Source organism: Crotalus tigris, unplaced genomic scaffold (genome assembly GCF_016545835.1).
Source record: "Crotalus tigris isolate CLP2741 ecotype Arizona unplaced genomic scaffold, ASM1654583v1 scf7180000018028.428039, whole genome shotgun sequence".
Classification (NCBI taxonomy): domain Eukaryota; kingdom Metazoa; phylum Chordata; class Lepidosauria; order Squamata; family Viperidae; genus Crotalus; species Crotalus tigris.
Window position 1 is genome coordinate 406112 of NW_024096785.1, and position 21928 is coordinate 428039.

The following is a 21928-nucleotide window of genomic DNA, read 5'->3' on the forward strand; positions in this document are numbered from 1 at the left end:
GATCAAAGTGCTTAACTACTATTCATTGCAGACAATAGGGAGTGAAACTATTTTTATTTCAACTAACCATCTCCAGATAATTTCAACCTTGAGTTCTTGTATCATTTTAATCTATAGAACATAATAACTTGATTTAATAAGAAACTTAGCGAAAAAATGTAAACTTAGCCTCTTCTAGATTAGAACATATAAACAGAGCAAGAGGCAGACATTTTAGGTAGAAATTCACTGTACAGAAAAAAAATCCCTTTTTTGCTGTTCATTTTAATTATGCCTTTATGAATGACTGGTAAAGATGTACACTTCTGTAAATATTCCATTCTGAGATAAAAATGACATTTCAAACCTCTAGCCACTGAAAAACTGTTCTCCATCCCACTCAAGTTTCCTCCTCCTTAACACATTTGAGAAATATTCATTTATGAGAAGCTGAAGGTGTTTTGCTATCTTATAAAAATATAGGCCCTCTTTTCATACTGTCATAAATACAAGCTTGTGTATTGCTTGTTTCTCGAAAGAAAAAGCAAGAAACAGTTTATAAGAGAAAAACACAGTTAAAATAAATAAGCAAGTGATGGCTGTGCAGACTGTACAGAAACATTTAGAATTCATAGGAAACATAAAAAAGCTCAAGCCATTACCCTGTAGATGTATTGTCCCGAATGTTTGGTGGTATTTAGACTGTTCATGGAGACAGCATTAGGATGTACTGTCCTGATTCTCTACTTTTCAACATGAAAGATGAACTTGAATACCTCATCTGTAAACTAGTTGCACAAATCTATTTTTACACAAGAAATATCTGCTGTCTCTGGTGTGTATTTCTGTTCTCCTCTCATGTTGCATCTCTTTGTTTTGTGTTAGGTATACACAGAACTCAGGTCAGGGTTCTCTAAACTTTCAACTTTAAGACACGTGGACTTCAACTCCCAGACTTCCTCTGCCAGTCATACTGGGAGCTGAAATCCACAAGTCTTAAAGTTGTCAAGTTTGGAGACTCCTGCTCTAGGTCATACAGTTGGGAAGGAAGAGGGAGGCCCCCTTAGAATAAATTCTACTTCAAACCATTGCTCCATTATGCGCTGGGAGATATTTTGGTTTTAGTTTCTCCATAGGATCCCGTTGAATCTGGGCAACTGTTAAATCTGATTTTTTTTTTTTTGGTGGGGGAAGAGAGTTTATTCCATATCAAATTTGGTCCCATTACCCCAACGAAGGCCAAGCCCCTTTGATAATCATTAAATAATTCCCAATATTCTACTGAGTTGGAAAGGATAAAAAAGCAGTAAGGGTTAGATTCCTCTTCAAAAGTGTTTGCGAAGAATTAGATAGTAGTTGGAAGGGAAGCTATGTGGGAATTCCATGGCTGTTGGCTAAACTGGAGAGATGACAAAATATGCTGGCAGAAGACAGTGATGAACATTGCCAAGCCAACCTTATAGACATAATATGTGTGTTGAGAGGTTTTGAGAGTGAGGGAGATAATATATTTCTTTAATTGTAATGGGAAACAGCCTAGATTTTTCCTGCGAGCAAACACATGCCTTCAATTTCTGGTCTTAAAAATGATAATAATTATAACAGCCAAAAAAATGAAAAAAAAATGCATGCAACCTACGATCCAAGATGATTTAGAGTAATTAACACATCCTAATCAGGACTTAGAAATCCACACCTAAACTACAAACAGTCAAAAAAATAGCCTTCCCACTTGATGGAGAATACAATAAGTTTGCAATCATTGTGCTACCGCAATGAATTTATGTATTTAGATTAGTACTAGCAGGGAACTTATCAGTTAAATTATGCTTTGTGAAGCTGCAAGTTCCGTTGGCATCCCAAATGTTTCTGTTACTGAAGAAATGAAATCAACTATGCATTTTCCCCATTCTTCATTTCAAACTTTATTTCAAAGGGAAAGGCTTGAAAATTTTATTTCTAAGGGGCCAGATCCTTCCCCTCTTTTGCATCCAAGGATTCATCTGGCAGTCCAAGGAGTACGGCAGCCATTGGACGGCACCAACCTATTAGAAATGAGGCTCCTGATAGGCTGCTCTCACTCACCAGGACACCTCCCTCAGCCCTGCCCCTAGCCTGGGGAGCTTAGCTGAAGCTTCAGCCTGATGATCTGCCTACCCATCCATTCTTAGGTCATGAGCAATACAAAAACAGGCAGGAGGCCAGATTTTGTGATCCCTACCTTAGGAAATTATAAAACTTGGGCCTAAAGAATTTAGATTATATGAAGTTCTGTAGGGAAAAAAACCCACACTTTCTGATCCAATAAGAGAAAAACTGAGAGAGGAATAATAAGACGGCTGTATGCTTTTAGAACTGTGCACATTTTGAAAATGACAGACATGTTTCACACCTGGTATGAGCACAGCACCTTTTTTGCTAGTCATTGAAGATTCCCAATTTAGGGTTGAAAGGTATTTCAACAAGATTACCTGTATGATGGTTAAAGTAGCTTTTTCGGGGTCTGAAGACTCTCCCAGTCTAAAAAAGTTTGGGAAAAAAGGGCTGCTTTTATGAGTCGTAAAGAGGTGTTCCTTTTCCTGCAAAAAACTATTGTAGTTATAAAAACAATGAGATCTTGAAAATACAGCTTGAAGCAGGTCTCCTGAAGCCAGGGAGGAGAGAGTCACATCTGCAATGTCTGCAATGTCAAAGTCTGGATAACACCTGCAATGTCAAAGTCTGGATAACCACGATAGCAGTGTTCCAATATCTAAGGGCTGCCACAAAGAAGAGGGGGTCAACCTATTCTCAAAAGCACCTGAAGGTCAGATGGATTGTTTTTATCTGAAAGCACCACCAACCTTCCTTCAGAAAGGAGTAAATTTATGACAAATGCTGATATACCTTCAACAGTATTGAAGTATTTAGATAAAACCTTCAACAATGACAACAACAGTACACATTTTCAGTAAATCCCAAATGGAATTTCAAAGGTGCTTTTTTCCCAAAAGCAACTGGGCGTTTTTTTTTCCCTTGAGGAAGATGTTCTGCTTCTCATCCAAAAAACTTCATTGGTCCTGGTGAAGCTTTTTGGATGAGAAGTGAAACATCTTCCTAAGGAAAAGAAACCAGTCCAGTTACTTTTTGAAAACAATCCATTTACTTTGAGACAACTATGACCTGGATGACTGAGAATCTTCACAGACATCCCAAATGGAAGATATATCAGTAGAAAACTGATGGGATGTCATTTTCCTTGTTTTACCAGGGATCACTCATTTATTCCCAACTGTCAATATTAATTAGGGTTGTGTAAATCAGTCAGGATTCTTCAAATCTGTTGAGGATGGTGGCTTTAATTTATCAGTTTCTCAAAAATATAATTGGGCTTGTATGTTACCAGCTATATGTATATGGAATTAAAATTTACTGGGTTACCCATCTCTGTGGGCTTTGCTGGAAAGTTTGCTTGTCTAGAAAGAATACAGAAAAGAGCAACAAAGATGATTAGGGGACTGGAGGCTAAAGCATATAAGGAACGGCTGCTGGAATTGGGTATGTCTAGTTTACTGAAGAGAAGGACGAGGTGGGACATGATAGCTGTGTTACAATATCTCAGGGGCTGCCACAAAGAAGAGGGAGTCAAGCTATTCTCCAAAGCATCTGAAGGCAGGACAAGAAGCAACGGATGGGAAGTAACCAAAGAGAGAAGCAACCTAGAACTAAGAAGAAATTTTCTGACAGTTAGAACAATTAAATCAGTGGAACAAACTGTCTCCAGAAGCTGTGATGTTCCAACACTGGAAGATTTTAAGAAGAGACTGGACAACCATTTATCTGAAATGGTATAGGGTTTCCTGCTTGAGCAGGGGGTTGGACCAGAAGACCTCCAAGGTCCCTTCCAACTCTATTACTATTATTGCTATTACTATTACTACTACTACTATTACTACTACTACTACTACTACTACTACTACTACTACTACTATCAATCATCGCACAGTCAGCCAGATGTTCAGACTGGATTTGGCATTTTGTCTACCTATCGAGTCCTTACCCAGGACCTGGGATAGGCAGATATGGATGTTTGATGGTATTACAGGTATCGTCGCAGGATGGAATCAGTTCCTAATAAGGCCGCCTTTTGCAATTGACTAATAGCAAATTTGTCAATGCCAATTATTTACTTCTATTAATGTCCTGCAAATTCCTTGGATCAACATACAACAGAAAGGGTATTTTATTTCTGAGACTGTAAGCAACAAAACAATCGAACCTTGTTAGATTGGACCAACAATCCTAAATAAACCATTAAGCAAAATAATAATGTTTTTAGGACATAAAGAGAAGTAGGGAAGCAAAGTTTTCCCTCCTAGCTATCATAACCTTAACTCTTTCACTATCACATTTAAATTTAATTTTCAGCACATACTGAATTTTGATATCTTGTCACTTAAACATTGCCCCTATATTTGGAGCTTCAGTTAGCCTTAATCTGGCCCTGAGGTCCATGAATGCTTAATTTTATGGAAGCACTCTAATTCAAAGGCAAAATCTTGTATTGGAAACTGTGTGCATAATCTGGAATGGTTATTTAAATCAATTACTGTGTAATGATTATTTTAAGGATTTTTCTCAACTTCAAATAGAATTTTGCCTCTCTAATTCACAGCAGCATCAATATAATTAACTTAAGCACATTTTGATGGCTTAATCTGAATCAAATGCTTTGGCTGCTTCCAAAAATCCTGAAGGACTTTCATCTTTGATGGAGTCATCGTTTGAAACTAAACCCACATCATATTTATACAAAAAACTAAGAATTAATTTCAAGGTTGATATTAATAACATTTACAGGTTATGGACTAAAGAACTGAAACATCCTATAATGGAACATTTAATAGTTCCAGGTCTTAAAAAAATGTCAAATTAGTTTAATTGGATTTAAGATTAAAACTAAGTCATGAAATGATTCTATTTTAAATACACTGGGCTTTCCTTTGAATAGATATTAGTGATATAAAAAAAATTGAGAGGTCATCAACAAATATGATTTAGTGCTGTTAGTCAATGACATCTTTCTGGAATAAAGTTTTAACATATATAATTTAATATAAATATTTTGGGGGGAAAATTTAATTTTAATTATCTTATGTAATGTTAAATTATGTTTTGAAACATTGGAATCTGAACATTTATGTGAAATATCAGATATTGGGTATTGCCCCCCCCCCAAAAAAAAACCCTACTTTGAGAAATTGTAAAAGAATTATTCCATATGGGAATAATTGGAATAAGGACTGGACTCAAGAGATGCATATCTAATAAGGATATTTTATCTAATAATAAATAAATGATGCAATATTCTTTTTCTTTTCTGCATATATTTCAAGATATTTCACAATAGGATGTTGTTATTTATTCTTATAATCTCTTTGCTTAATTTGTTATTGTTTTTCTTGCTGTTTCAGTATTATTTGTGTCTTTTCTTTTTGTGAACTTGTTTGGAAACTCGTTTTTTAATTAATTAAAGAGAGAAATGAAAATTTAACTTCATTTGAATCTTCCACTGCTATTGCTTAGAAACACACACACACAAACACACACACATTTAGGATTCATGAAAGTGCAATGTGAATAGCATTTGATTTAGGTTTGATAAAAAAATATTTTAAACAGTGAGAAGCATGCAATGTGTTAAAAGTTTTTGTTTTATTGTTTAGACTAGAGTATAAAACAGTTATTTATTTCACAAGTCTATATGTCATATAACAAACTCTAGGTAGCTTACATTTATGAAACAACACCCCAGAACTATAAAGTATAAGTTAGAGCTGTATTTTTAAAAATTGAAACCAAACTCTGTAGCCACAGAACATATATTCTGTTTTCAAAAGTCCTGAGAAAAATGGATTGTCTTAATATTTTTGTAGAAGGTTACATAGAGCATGACATTTTAGCCTCAGGTGGGAGGAGGAGGAGGAGGAGGAGGAGGAGGAGGAGGAGGAGGAGGAGGAGGAGGAGGAGGAGGAGGAGGAGGAGGAGGAGGATTGATTCAATTACAGCTCCATTGGAAAACCTAAAATCCAGGCAGGGACAGATCACCATGTAGAAAATGTGGTCACTAAGTGTCAACACTGACTTGATGGCACATAATTAAACAACTTGTAATTTATAATTGTTTTTGAAAATTCAAGATGGTTTCCAGCCCCTCACATTAAAACAGGACAAATGACAGAGATTAAAAAAACAGATTTTAATAGGATAGAACTTGAGAAATCTAGATAGTTGTCCATGAAATGTAAAAAGATCAGAGAGCAAGATGTGCTTTAGTCCTTCTGACTTGAGGCTGGGTGTCCTAGACTCCATCTATGAAGCACTATCGGCAAACAAAACTATCATGTCTGAAGACAGCCAAGTCTCAAAGCTTCCAACAGTGAGCACAGTTTGTCCAAGGAAGCAAAGAAGTCTCAGAGATGTGATGGGTTCCTTTTCACTGAATATATTCAAATAAACCCTATTTGGAGTATTTAATTTGGATCACTTCTCTGAGCAAGAGTTGAACTGATTTGGACTAAATGGCCTTTCCCTCTTTCAGCTTCTGCCATCTTCATATCTCATTCTTCTCTTATTCAATAAGTAACAAACTTCCCCTTTTAAATTCTATTTGTATCCAATCCCCTTGTGACAACACATAAGCAGACTCCAACTACAATAATCTTCTTCTCCTATTTCCCTCCATATCATGTTCCTTGGAGGTCCACAATGCCATCCATTTTATTTGCAGCAAGGCTTTCAGTCCTGTCTGCCAAGCTTGAAGTGCACACACGATGTTGCCACCTTTTTAAACTTGCAAATGCACTAGGGGGGAGGAGAGGAGGAAAATGGATACAGACTCCAGACAATAAGAAATCCAACTGTGTGAACCAAGGACGTTTCAACAGGTGTTTACCAACTCACAAAGACTCTTTCTCATAACAAACTTTTGACACTTGATTGGATGATGTGATATGCACTAATGGGGGGAGGGAGAATTGTGTGTTTTGATTCTAGCGGTTTGTGAGGGAAATAACCAGAGATGGTTTTGCTTTCAATCATGCTGAAATGATGTACTCAATAAAGTTTTGCAGAAAAAGATTGGATCATCTTGTTGGTACTTACTTGGTTGGGTTCGTTAGTCGGAACCTTGACACTGTCTTTATCATCTCTCCTCTTCACTCGTCATTCCTGATACAATACTGTATCCCTTTCAGGTTACTGTAATTTTCTTCCCCAGATTTTTCTCTATTTGATGCCTTTTATTTCCCAAGATGAGATAAAATAAGCAGATTCTTTATCTCCTTCTGTCTTTTATTTCTTCCTCCTTGCAGCTTCTCTCCCTCACCAAATCTCTAAAGCCTTAATTCTGTTTTTCATATCTTGCCTCTTGTTCTTACACTTGGCCTGGCCTGTTCTTGTTCTTACTGCTAAAGCCCTCTTTACACATCTTCCCCTATCTCCATCCTCACTCCTCTTATCAAAAGAGTGTTAAGTTTTGCTTGGCTCCAGCTTCTTATATCCTGTGCTCTGTTATTGAAAGGAATTGATGCTCTGGATTACTTAGAATGAGTTAAGTTAGCCCTGATTCAAAAAGCTTTGAATATCACAGAGAGAAAAGGGATTTAAAACACTGGGGATGAATGGAGAAAAATAAGGCATGTATGTGAGAAGAAGAAGAAGGTACAGAGTAAAATAGAAAGCTCTGCATTAACAACACCAGCACTAGTATATCAATTGTTTGGGACTAGAAATTTTTGAAATTGTGTTACTGAGAATGGATAGCTACTTTGGTTTTAAAAAACTGTTTCAAAAGATTTGCACATTAATTTGCATAATGTTTTAGTCACCTGATCATAATAAGTTCACCTTTTATTTGGATTTTATTTTCTATGTCAGGGGTGTAAAGCCCGATTGCATTGCAGGCCATATTGTGACGTATCAGAATTTTCTTTGCCTTTGAAGGGCCAGAGTGGGTGTGGCCTGCATGGACTGCATCCGGCCCACATGCCGATTTTTGACATGCCTGGTCTATGTAATATGTTTTTTGTTCGCTTGCTTGCTTAGCTATTTTAGCAACAGGCCTTTATTCCACTTGCTTAGCTGCTGAAATTGGTAGGGAGCTCAAGACAGGGGAGGAAGAACAGGGTAAAATAAAAAAACATAGCAAAAAATAACATAAATCACTCTAATTTCTAATATTGGTGATGTACTAAATGAAGAAGCCCTGGTGATGCAGTGATTAAGTGCAGTATTGCAGGCAAACTCTGCCCACAGCCTGGAGTTCAATCCTGACAGGGTTCAAGATTGACTCAACCTTCCATTTTTCTGAAGTCAGTAAAATGAAGACCCAGATTCTTGGGGGGCAATATGCTGGCATTGTAAATCAGCCAGAGAATGCTGTAAAACACTATGGGGTCATATATAAGTGCTATAGAAAGAAAGAAAGAAAGAAAGAAAGAAAGAAAGAAAGAAAGAAAGAAAGAAAGAAAGAAAGAAAGAGAGAGAGAGAGAGAGAGTTTTTTCTGTTTCTTCTTTCATTTCTTCCTCTCATATTTTTTTTTCTCATTAGAGTATATGTTTTCAGTAGAATTGGATTGTTCAATAAATACATACAGAATTCTTGCAAAAGATTTTTCTAAAATTATATTGTATTACCTGGATCCCTTTCAGTGAATTACATCAGCCTGTAATAAAATATTCAGTCCTTAGTTTCCAGCAAAAATTACTTAACTGCCCATTTATTAATTTACTTATTCATTTATAAGAGTGTGTGGTCACTTTCATCAATTACAACTTATCATTTTAATGAGTCTAGCACGTCAATAGAATAATCAACAAGGGGATTATTCTATGGATATTTGCATGGAACAAGTGATGAACAAATTGTTTATGGTGATCTAGTTAGAGATGATCAATTATGATAATTGATGAGTCTTAATTAAATGTGTAGTAGATATTTGTACCCATTCATAATGAAAATTAAAAAGAAAACCCTCATCTGGCTGTGTTGGCAAATCAGTATAACAAATCCAAAGAACAGAACCATATTTTGAAGTATGGAATAAATAACAGAAATCTAGTTTCCACAGGGATCCCACAATGAAGCGAAGTTTCAAAAAGACATACAATCAACCCATTACTTATTTTCCCTTTTTTCCATATGTATTTTGGTCACTGGAATTTGATATAAAAATGGCTGTATCAAGTTGGACATGGCTAATGATTTTTGACAATCTGCCAAAAAATTCTTTTATTTATTTATCAATTTCTATAGTTTCCTGTCTTGCTCTTACATGATTGTAGGCAGCTTACAATAAATGTGTTGTCTTTTTGCTTGTAAAAGCAAGAAATCTCACAACATAGCAATGGAACAATTTTACAACTTTCTCTTCTAGAAGAAAAGCAGGTCATTTAGAATGTCTGAGTTCAGAAGTGGAATACTGGGTTATACCTTTAGAATTTCAGTGGTGGGGTTCAAATAATTTAACAACTGGTTCTGTTCGTCATCATCACTGGCGTGACACACCTTACATATTTGGCATCACTGCACTGTCGTCATCACCTGTGCAACACGTACCACATTCACGTCATCGGCATGATGTGCATTGCATTGACATCATCACCAGTGTGACGCTCTTTGTGGCAGTGGTGTCATTAGCGTGACACACCTCACAGATTTATCGTAACCGATTTGCCAAACTCAACAAAAAGTTAGGTATCAGTTCTGCTGAACTGGTATGAACCAGCTGAATCCCACTACTGCTTTAGATAAATAAACAACTGTGATGCTATTAAGCGGTCAAGAGTTGTTCTGTCCCTGTGTATAAATTTAATAGATAAAGATAAAAACTCTGACTTATTTCCTGTTTAATATCTGAGGGCAGCACTACAAGATGTACATCTTTAGTTTCAAGGACCAAATTTTAAGGGGCACTTGAACTCAGATGTAAATTTCCCATCTAGATCCAGAGGAAATGAATGGACCATATGAGGGATCTTCAGTACTGGGGGAGGATATCAGACTCCAAAAACCAAGAAAGACATGTTGTGATTTTTCTAACTAGAAGAATCTTTCCTTATTATTCCCTATCTATAGACAGAGTCTTGCCAAACCTAAATCAAACTACCACCTCCATAAAGCATATCCTCTGGGAACTATTAGGGAGGAGCTGTCTTCACTCTCTTTCTCTCACACAATCTATAGTGTGTGGTCTCTTGCTCCTCTGGAATGTACTCCTTCCCTCCTAGGAATTCAGACAATATTCCATTACACAGGGAGACAACACTTTTGCTGGCATAAGTTGGATGTAAAAGGATGTTCAAGGCTTGGATGTAACCCTTGTCTTTCTTGGCAATTTTCCTCAGAAGTCCCCATTAATTCAGTGTTTATGATACTTTCTTTTGTAGAGGTTTTCGCATCATCATTTTCTTTCAGATTGCTTCTTTCTTGATTTTTCTCCGGCCCTTTCATTTCCCTCAGTTTAACTTATCCTATTTCTTTCACTCTCCTGTTATTTTCCTCTTTGCACTTAGACATGTCTAACAGCTTGGAACTCATGGGCTTCTTCTAGCTGTTAATTATAAGCATAGGCATCTTTGGGTTTCATATATAAGCTCTTTTTTTCTGTTCATTTTCTTTCATTTCATTTTCTTTCTCTCCTTCCTGATTATCCCAATAATCGACAAAGAAATCTACCTGCCAAAACACTATTAATAAAAAAACTGTCTTCCAAATGTGTGTTGTCCTTTTTCTCATGCTATGGATGTTTGTGCTCCTGGACAAGTTTATGCAAGGCAGACAATGCAGGAGTTAGTGTGGGAGATGGTGGTGAAGGAAGAATCAAAAATATAAGTCCCTGTCTCGCTTTCCAAGCAGAGACTGTAGAAGATACTGGTCCATGTGGAGATAAAGGAGCCAATACTGCTAATGGGATAAAGGAGCCAATACTGCTAATGTGTGATATTTTCTCTTATGTTTCTTTCTTCCTATTCTTTCTGTGCTTGAGTTAGGATAGTTGTGGGATTGAGCGCTCAACTATTGTTCTCTGATTCTATTTCCTGCAGCTGGTTTTCTAGTTTCTTTTTGTTGCTCTTCTCTTCATTCTTTTTAGGGCCTCAACATTATTTTTTCTTAATCATGGTGACCAGAACTGGATGCAATATTCCAAGTGTGGTCTCATCAGTGCACACGGTATTAGCTTCTGCAGCATATTGTTGACCCATACTTTAGCAGTGATCCACCAAGATACCTAGATCCCTTTTACTTTTACTTTTACTACTGTTGAGCCAGGTACCTCCTTATTGTCTTTAAAATTGAGGCCTATCAAAGAGAAGTACTTGAAGGGCTGTCACAGAGAAGAGGTGATTGACTTATTCTCTCGGACATCAGAAAGCAGGACAAGAAGCTATGGTTGGAAGCTTGTCAGACTCAACCTGGAAATAAGGAGGAATTTCGTGACAGTAAGAATGATTAATCAATGAAACAGCTTGCCTCCCGGAGTTATGTGTTCTCCAGTGCTGGAAGTTTCCAAGAAAAGATTGGACAACCATTTGTCTGAGATGGCATAAGGATCCTGCCTTGGGCAGTGGTTTGGATTGGAAGACCACCCAGGTCCATTTTCGATAATGGAGGCATCCCAGTGTGCTGAACTGTACATTAAGTGTTTTGGTTTCTTTCTATTTAGCTTTAAGCTAATAAGCATCTCAGATTTATCATGTATCCAAATACTTTTTAATACCACTCCAGCAGCCCAGCTGAACATGTAGGGTGAAATATTGGTAGTCTCAAAGCTCCTTTCCCCAAAGACCTCTGCCTTTACATAGCCTTGTCCACCTTCCTACTTCGAAGTAACTGTGTTGTAGTTATTATTGCCACCCATCCATTTTCCAAGGGGATACATCCTCCTTCTGGCCCATAATGGGTTCCCACAGTACCTTTGCTTTATTGGTAAATCAATGTAAAAAGAGGATAAATATGAAATCAGTTCTATAGCACAATTTCCTATGCCTATACCAAGAAATATGTTACTAGAAAAAACAAAGAGCAATATTGTTCTTTGTTGGAATATTCATGAACAGGAAGAGTCATGTGGTAACTTAGTCAGCCAATGTGAAGAAAGTGCTACTGAGTCTGTGCAAAAAGAGTATTGAGTTAAGAGCTGGATTTCCAGTCTCAGGTTTTGTCTCTGGTCTGTCTCTGTAAGAAGACTTCATTGAGTTATGTTGCTGTAAAGAAGAATGGTATTGTAAATATTTTTATATAAATATAAAGTTATTTGAATCAGCTAAATGCAGTCAACTGTGAGAGCTTCTGATTTATTTTTCACCAATTAGAGAAATTAAAATTCTCTAACATTCTTCGAAAAGACTTTTTTTTTACAACAAAGTAATTTAAAGAAGAACTAAGAAAAGGGGACAGTAAAAATTCCTTTTTAAATTTTGAGTAGTTAAACAGTGAAAGTTGGAAGAAATAAATACATACTTTGCTAAAATCACAGTGTCTTAAAATAATTTCCCATAGAATGCTACAAAGGAAAATATAACTTTTGGGCAGATGGAATATATCTAAATATTTTCTAATAGCACTGTAACTGCCTAGAGCAGAATGAATTTGCTACTGATATAGGAGATTCTGCTGCACAAAGATCTGAAAAGATATCCAACATAAAGTAGCAAAGCTTGTATTAGAGCAGTGGTTCTCAACCTTTCTAATACCGCAACCCTTTAATACAGTTCCTCATGTTGTGGTGACCCCCAACCATAAAAGTATTTTCGTTACTACTTCATAACTGTAATTTTGCTACTGTTATGAATCGTAATGTAAATATCTGATATGCAGGTTTAGACTCTAGACTCCAGAAGATAGAACCATCCAACAAAAGGAATTCCACAACTACAGGTAGTCTTCAACTTACGACCATGACTGAGCCCAACATTTCTGTTGCTAAGCAAGGCAGTTTTTAAGTGAGTTGCACCCATTTTATGACCTTTCTTGCTGCAGTTGTTAAGTGAATCACTGCAGTTATTAAGTTACGAACACAGTTGTTAAATGAATCTGGCTTCCCCATTGACTTTGTTTGTCAAACGATTGCTAAAAATAAAAATAATCACATGATCCTGGGACACTGCAATTGTCATAAATACAGACTAGTTGCCAAGCATCCACATTTTGATCACATGACCAATTGAAGGAAAAACAGCAAGAGAATGGAAGAAAGGAAAAGGGTTATAAATAAAAAATCAGAACCCCTGTAATATTTTGTGGATGAAGTGAGGGGTTACGTGATTACTTTTTCATGGAAATTTCCCAAAACAGAAGGATATGACTTTACAGCTGTCCCAGATTCCAGCTATTTCATTCCTTCCTTCCAACATTTTCACCTTCCACTGAGCGTACTTGATTCTTATCTAAATGTTTTCTGACAAGTCCCTCTCTCATTGCATTTCCTTTTTCCTAACAATTTCTGGCAGTGGAGTATAACTTTCCCAATCAGAGCCTCGCCTTTGGATCCTGACCAGGTGGGAGGCAGAATAAAAGGAAGCCATTTAAAGGCAGGAGGAGGGAAAATACCGATTCATGATGAAAAAGGCGAAGGGAAGCTCGCAATTCGGGCTGGCAGGCAGGCAAGCTGGCTTGCTGGCTTTCTCGCCCACGCCAACTCCCTTCTCTTCACTTGCAGCCAGGCGATTCCAAGTTTAAGCGCAGCTCCTAGCAACCCCAAGGAAAATCCCACGGATGCAGGTAGGGAGACTCAATTAAGGTGCTTGCAACCCCCCACCTCCTGGAGATGGATAGAGGAGCGGTGTCTTGGTTCCTAAGACCATCGGAAATATGTGTTTTCCGATGGTCTTAGGTGACCCCTGTGGAAGGGTCGTTCGACCCCCAAAGGGGTTATGACCCATAGGTTGATAACCGCTGTATTAGAGACAATAAATAAAACTTACCTAGCATAGTGAAGGTAAAGAATCGCTATAGAACAATGTTAAAAGACATGTAGCTTTGTCTACCCCAAAAGAGTTCCTTAAATTAAAAGTATTTTTGATTCAATTTTTCTACATTTAAAACTTTTTTCCAAAAGTTTTAGTGAGTTATAAAAAGTGCAATGCAAAATACATGAAGATTACACAATGTGAAAAATCCTAACTACAATGTAGTGATTAAAATAAACTAACCATTAAAAAAGAGAAAAAAGTAATATATAATATTATATTTATATATAACATTACACAAACAATTCATGTCATATCAATTTGTTAAGGATAAAGGATTAATTCAATCCTTAAACATCATTAAATGTAGACTATTCAGAAATTTAATACTACATTTTTGGAATGTAAAGATTTTTCATAAAGGATTTAAAAAACATATTAAATCTATTTTTTAAATGTCAGGAAGATATATTGTCAGAATCCAATTATATTTCATCTTTAATTATCAAACATAGAAACTCCCAATTCTGCCTTCTCTGGATTCTGCCATAAGAGGGAGAAAAGGGGGAGAGCAAAGGGGCTTTATGGCCCTCACTTCCTTCAGCACACTTCAAAGGACTGAATGTGTGTTTATTGTGGCCTCTAAGCTTTAACATATCAAAGAAGAGTAATTGCCTTTCATGTAGTTATCTGAAGTCTCCATCCAGACGGAAGAAGAAAGGGGATGGAATTGTGATACTTGAAACTATCACTGGAAGGGGGGTTGATTGGGTGGGACTACTGGGGAACCCCTTAAAACCTTGAATGGGAGAGCTTGAACCCCAAGTCCTGTCTAGCATGCCTGCAACCATTTTCTCTTAATAAAGGATTCCTGTTGGAAGAGCTATTCCAAGAGTTCTGTCTTCTTAAGATGCAAAGTGGGGTGGGTCCTTACATTAGACAGGACTTGCAAAATTAATCCACCTGGAAGGTAGACCCTTGCCGGGGGATTTTGCAAAAATTTACCATGTCAGACAACGAAGCAAGAGAGGGAGAAAACTCCCTGGAAAGAGAGCCGCTGACCCAGTTGGAACCTTGCCAGATGTTGGGATCCGAGAGGCCAGATTTCTCAGAAGAAGAAGTGGTGGAGACACAGGACCACAAGCCTCGCTGGTCGATGGGCGTTGGAAAGAAAAGCGAGTGGGGAAAGGAATCAAGAAAAGTGACCCTGAGACGGGGGACCAAGCAACCAGAATGGAAGCAGGAGATGGAGAAATCCCTGCACGCAAGTGAAGAGGGAGGAAGCTGTATGCCGTACTCAGACTGGATCCTAGAGAGAGCTATTGACCTGATGAAGAGAACTCTCAGCTCCCTAGGAGAGGAGATTCCTGAGCCCTACGCCCGCCCCAGTTCCTGGAGCCACAAAGGGAGAGACACCGAGGGGGACGTGGAACCTGCAACCCCAGGGACATTTACTGATCCAGGAGCTCCCACCCCCTACCGGACCACAGATGGAAATCTGGACGGAAGACACTACCACCCACAATGGAGGCACCGATCCATTCCAAGACGTCCACCGTTGGAGGTGAAATTCAAAGGGGAGCCAACACGCTTGGGGTTTTTCCTAACCCAAGTCCTCAGCTACATGGAGGAATATGGGCAGGACATCCCCAGCGACAAAGCCCGCATCCGGATCGTGCAATCTGCCCTGGATGGACCAGCTGCAGATTGGGTGGTGAACCTGCATGACTCCAATGCCCCAGAACTCAGTAACTTCAACCGTTTCATGTCCTCGTTGAGAAGACGTTTGAAGACCCCCTGGCTGATCGCAAAGCCCGTGAAAGAATAACAACGATGAGGCAGGGCAAACGCCCAGTGGCTGAGTATACACAAGAATTCCGAGCCATTGCCAGCAAACTGAATTGGCCAGAAGACATCCTCCTTGGCCGTTTCAAAGACGGACTAAACTATGATCTATATGATGCTTGCCTGCCCCGAGGAGACCCACATCGACTTGAGGAATGGTACGTCTTGGCAGAGGAAGCAGAGATCGACATATTGAAGAGGCATCGCCGAGGAAAACAATGGAGCCGCCCCCCGCCTGAGCTGACACACCAACCGGTGAAATCATCGGATACAGCCAAGAAGCAGATGGGGTGTTTCAAGTGCGGAAGAGAAGGGCATCGAGCTGTAGAATGCCGCTCAAAGGCCCCCCAGCACAACCCAGACAGATCCCCAATCAACAAACCCAGAGGGTATTCAGCTAAGCCAAAAGAAACAGCCATGAAAATGATGGAAATTGCAGAAAACCCCACCTCTGCTCACCAAGGGGAAAGAACTCCAGCCTACACCACAGGGACGGTGGATGCCTCAGATGACAGCTCGGAAGGCGAACCCCTGGTAAGTGGACGCATCACACCCATCTTCAAAACAGTGACTATATTAATCCCCCCCATGCCCGAAGCTGTGAAGGTGAAAGCCTTAATAGACTCTGGCTGCACCCGCTGCCTCATTAGCCCAACACTAGTGGGGAATCTGGGCATCCCATCCAGGAGACTGGAACAACCAATCTCATTTGGCCAGCTAGATGGATCCATAGCAGGGGGGGTGCCAGCTACCATAGCCACTCTGCCAATACACCTCTCCCTGGGCAACCATGAAGAGGACTTAACGTTTGTGGTGACCCCAGGTATGGAATGCCCAATGATTCTAGGGATGGAATGGTTGAAAAAAGGGAACCCCTGGGTAAATTGGAGGACGACAGAAATCAAATTCCCGAAGGGGGACCCTATGGACTTAAAACCCCAAGGGAGGCTACCAGAATCAAGAATAGAACAAGCATCCATAGGAGAGGAAAAAAGATTAACAGAAATACCAGAGGAATATAGGGACCTTGCTGAAGTCTTCAGTGAGGAGAGGGCGAATGAGCTTCCCCCCCACCGACCCACAGACTGTACCATTGAATTCAAGCCTGGGTCAAAACTCCCGAAGCCCAGATTATACTCCATGAGCCCAAAGGAGAAGGAGGAAATGGAAAGATTTATAAAAAAAAACCTGGAGAGAGGTTTCATTGAACCAGCTAAGCCTAAAGTGGCTGCCCCGGTCCTTTTTAGAGAGAAGAAGGATGGCTCTTTACGTTTATGCGTGGATTATAGGGCCCTGAACACAATCAGGGAAAGCAACCTATACCCGCTGCCCCTCATGAAAGACATGCTGTCACACCTATCGAAAGGGAAAATTTTTTCTAAACTAGACCTAAGGGAAGCTTACTATCGCGTGAGAATCAAGGAAGGGGACGAATGGAAGACTGCATTTAACTGCCCATGGGGTGCTATCAATTCAAAGTCTTGCCATTTGGATTACAAGGGGGCCCTGCAGTCTTTATGCAATTAATCAATGACGTTCTAAGGGAGCACCTGTTTAAGGGGGTCCTTGTTTACTTGGACGACATTCTTATCTTTACCGCAACAAAAGAAGAACACGTCAAACTTGTCAGAGCGGTTTTAAAGAAGCTGCGAGCCGCCCACCTATATGCCAAACTCTCAAAATGCGAATTCCCCAGGAAGGATAGACTACCTAGGCTATCGCATATCCCCACAGGGCATTGAAATGGCGACCCAGAGAAGGTCAGAGCAGTATTAGAATGGGCACCCACCCGCGCACAAAAAACAACTACAAAGTTCCTGGCCCTGGGCTTTGCAAATTTTTACCGCCAATTCATCCCCTCATTTGCACAGATAGCCTTGCCCCTCACCAACTTACTAAACACGAAGGGAACATCCTCAGTAAACCCTAGCCAGCCACTAACATGGACAATGGAGTGCCAAGCAGCGTTTGAGAGACTAAAGCGACTTTTTTCTGCCGAACCAGTACTAAGGCACCCAGATATGGACAAGCCCTTCATAATACAGGCAGATGCAAGTGATGTGGCAGTGGGGGCTGTGCTATTACAAGAAAATGATGATGCCGTATTGCAACCCTGTGCATATACATCTAAGAAACTCACGGAAACAGAACAGCGCTGGCCCGTATGGGAGAAGGAGGCTTATGGGATACGTTGGGCATTACTCACGTGGCGACAGTTCCTGGAAGGCAACAAAATCCCCTTCCCGGTATGGACTGATCACAAAAATTTAGAAGCCCTGAAAACTTCCAGGAAACTCAATCCCAAACAAGCCCTCTGGTCCCAGCATTTTCACCAATTCCAATTTAAGCTCAAACATTTACCAGGAAGAAAGAACTTCCTGGCAGATGCACTATCTCGCATGCCCCAATATAACAGCGCACGAACCACAGACTCTAGACCAATAATGGCAGAATCACAACTGGCAGCGCCAGTAACAACAAGAACCCAAGCCAAAATAAAACCACAACTGGACAGCCAAACTGGGATTGAATTCAGAAAAAGTTTGGAAACAGATGATTGGTTCCAGAAAAACAAACATGTGTGCACAATGAGAGAGGATGCTTGGGTAGGGGATAGAAAAGTATATACAACAATCAAAGATAACTTTCAATGCAACTTGCCATGACACAAAATCAGCAGGGCATTTTGGATTTGTAAAAACTTTACACTTAATTAAACGGCAATTTTGGTGGCCATCAATAAAAAGGACATAGAAAGTTATGTTGCCAGCTGCCCAACCTGTGCATCAGCAAAGAGGTTGCAAGGGAAATCGCCAGGGCTGTTACAACCAGTGGCAAGTCACTCAGCCCCCTGGAGGGAAATAGCCATGGATTTTATAGTGGAATTGCCTGAAAGCAATGGGAATACTGTTATCTGGACAGTCACGGACCTATTTTCCAAACAGGTGCACTTTATCCCTTGCCAAAAAATTCCCACTGCAAAGGCCTTAGCAAAACTTTTTATCCAGCACATTTACAGATTGCACGGGGCACCCCAACGCATCATCTCTTATAGGGGAGTGCAATTTACGTCTACATTTTGGAAGGAATTTTTATCCCTCTTAGGGACCACTCAGGGACTGACATCTAGCCATCACCCTCAGACAGATGGACAAGCGGAACGCTGCCAGTCGGTCCTTGAGCAATATTTGAGATGTTTTTTAAATTTCCAACAGAGTGATTGGACGGACTTACTTCCTTTTGCAGAAGTTGCCTACAATAATGCAGTCCACTCCAGCACAGGCTACACTCCTTTTCAAATAGCCAACGGCCAAAGTTTCAACCCTATGCCAGAGTTGACCCCCAAAGAACCAACGATCCCTTCACTGAAAGAATGGATGGAAAGCCTACAAAACACCTGGCCAATAGTCAGAAAATCACTAGATGAAGCTAGGCGGGCATACAAAGCACAAGCCGATAAAAAAAGGGTTGAGTCTACACCATTCATTATAGGAGAAATGGTGTACTTATCTACAAAATACCTAAAGTCCCTACAGCCTGTAAAAAACTTGGACCAAAATATATAGGACCTTTTCCAATTAAAAGAATCATAAATCCAGTAACAGTAGAATTAGAATTACCCAAAAACCTCAGGCAAATACACCCAATTTTTCATTGCAGCTTGCTGAAAAGAGAGCATCAGTCACCTCTTCGGCCAAAAATCCCCCCCCCACCACCTCCAATCATGGTGGAGGGGGAACAACACTTCGAAATAAAAGAGATCCTTGACTCTAGGAGATATCGTGGAACAACTCAGTACCTAGTTGCCTGGAAACACCTCCCTGCCTCACAAATTGAGTGGGTCCATAAACGTCACGTCAGAGCCCCGAAGCTATTGAAGAAGTTTCACACAGAGTATCCTAACAAGCCTAACTAAATTTTTTACTTGTGTTTTCTTTCGGGTGGATCTCTCTTATTGTTAAGAGGGGCCGGATGTCAGAATCCAATTATATTTCATCTTTAATTATCAAACATAGAAACTCCCAATTCTGCCTTCTCTGGATTATGCCATAAGAGGGAGAAAAGGGGGAGAGCAAAGGGGCTTTATGGCCCTCACTTCCTTCAGCACACTTCAAAGGACTGAATGTGTGTTTATTGTGGCCTCTAAGCTTTAACATCATCAAAGAGAGTTAATTGCCTTTCATGTAGTATCTGAAGTCTCCATCCAGACGGAAGAAGAAAGGGGATGGAATTGTGATACTTGAAACTATCACTGGAAGGGGGGTTGATTGGGTGGGACTACTGGGGAACCCCTTAAAACCTTGAATTGGAGAGCTTGAACCCCAAGTCCTGTCTAGCATGCCTGCAACCATTTTCTCTTAATAAAGGATTCCTGTTGGAAGAGCTATTCCAAGAGTTCTGTCTTCTTAAGATGCAAAGTGGGGTGGGTCCTTACATATATTTCTTTTCATTTATTAGGATTATCTTTTGCTGAGCCACAGACTTGATAAAGCAAGAAAAAAAAGAGTGAATTTCCCATTTAACATTGTAATTATGTTATCCATTATTACAGTTCTTTCCAAATTTGCTTAAACATATGCTATAACTTGACTCCAAAATAGAGCTACAGTTGGACAGGACTAAATCACAGGAGTTAAAAAAAATCCTAACACCAAAAAGTTCATATGCAGATGTTTGAAAAACATTCTTTGAGAGATGCATTAAACACAGATAAGCATTATCCATTTTTAAATCACAATAAACATATATTTCTTAAGACTTGAATCCATTTATTTTACAAGACTGGATAACTGTATTCTTAATTCCCAATTTTAAACCTGGGACTGAAGGAAGACCACCTTAGCGTATCACCTTTCTCCACTTCAGCACATACATATTTTCTGTTTTACCTGAGATCTCTCCTAGTTCATGAAAGACAAATATTTTTTCATCTGGACAAAAAAGATCTGTGTAGAATCTTTTCCTGATCACATGAAAAGCATAACATATCTTGGGATATTAAATGCAGCAGATGTTTGGTATTTGACCTAGTGTGTTAGAAACAATCTTACAACTGCTCTTCCAATGAATGAGTGAAACTTTATGCCTGAATTTGGAAATCTCCTTATTCTGAATCCTGAAACATAAGACTTAAGCCTCGAATCTTATACTTACCTTCTTGGGAGTTACCCCCACGAGTTCAGCAGGACTCTCTTTTGAAAGAACTATGCACAGAATAATACTGTGGCTGCATTTAAATCATCAATCAAACTGTCAGTAGAGGCTCATCAATAAATGCTTTCAAACACCTCTGAAAACAGTGAATTATTCATTCATGATTGGTTCACATGAAATCACTGTGAGATGAGACATCTTAATTGCCTTTACCTTAGTGATGGATTCGTGCAGGCGAAAGGAAGAATCAGGCTTTGTGGATATTGTCGAAGACACAGGAAAAACAGCTTCAGAAAGAAAGCTTGCTGTCTGTGTAAGTGAGAGAGAGGGAGAGAAACCTTTAAGACTTCATATTGATTTTCTTCCTTAGAAGCTTTATTGGCTTTTGTCTATGGTTTAAAGGATTTCAAATTCTTTTAAAGATTGTGTTGGTGATTAGACTTCATTTCAGTGATCCAGTTTACTCATTTCAACACAGTTTCAGAAACAATGAACTATATTTTTATTTTTTAAAACAAATAAACAAACAAGACATTGTTCTAATGGCATCCATTTTCATGTGTGCATGTCACTTGTTGAATCCATTAACTATATTCTTTCACCTCAAGGAGAAAACAATTTGTATTAATAATCCAAAATTTTGAAAGGCAGAGATTACATATGTTTAAACAGAATTACAAAAGCCAGAAGTATATTTGTGGTTTAGTTTGTAATATATAGAGATTTTTATATACTGTATAAACAGGTCAATATTTAGCACTGGGCTTTTGAATTAAGCATTGTGTTTATTGGCTATTTATTTATGTACTTATTTACGATGTTTGTAGTCTATACCAATCAAGACAGACTCTGAGTGAAAAATAAAGTTAAAAAAAATTCTACTGAAAAAAAGCTAACAATAAAATAAAAACTAAAATTAGTAATGCAACAACACAGGAATTTCCAACAATTAGTCAAGCATGATTGACTAGTAAGGTAGTCTTGAGAGCTTTGCAAATTA

General features: G+C 39.0%; 1 protein-coding gene across 1 annotated transcript in view; it reads right to left on the reverse strand.

Annotated features, from left to right (window-relative positions):
- LOC120309498 (inactive N-acetylated-alpha-linked acidic dipeptidase-like protein 2) overlaps nt 1–21266 on the reverse strand; it is a gene marked incomplete at its 5' end in the record, with an annotated part of 113205 nt that extends 91939 nt beyond the window's left edge. Inside the window, one exon of the mRNA XM_039346801.1 lies at nt 21142–21266. Within this exon, the coding sequence (XP_039202735.1) occupies nt 21142–21266 (125 nt within the window). The remainder of the gene's footprint in view (nt 1–21141) is intronic.
- Nucleotides 21267–21928: the final 662 nt, after the last annotated feature.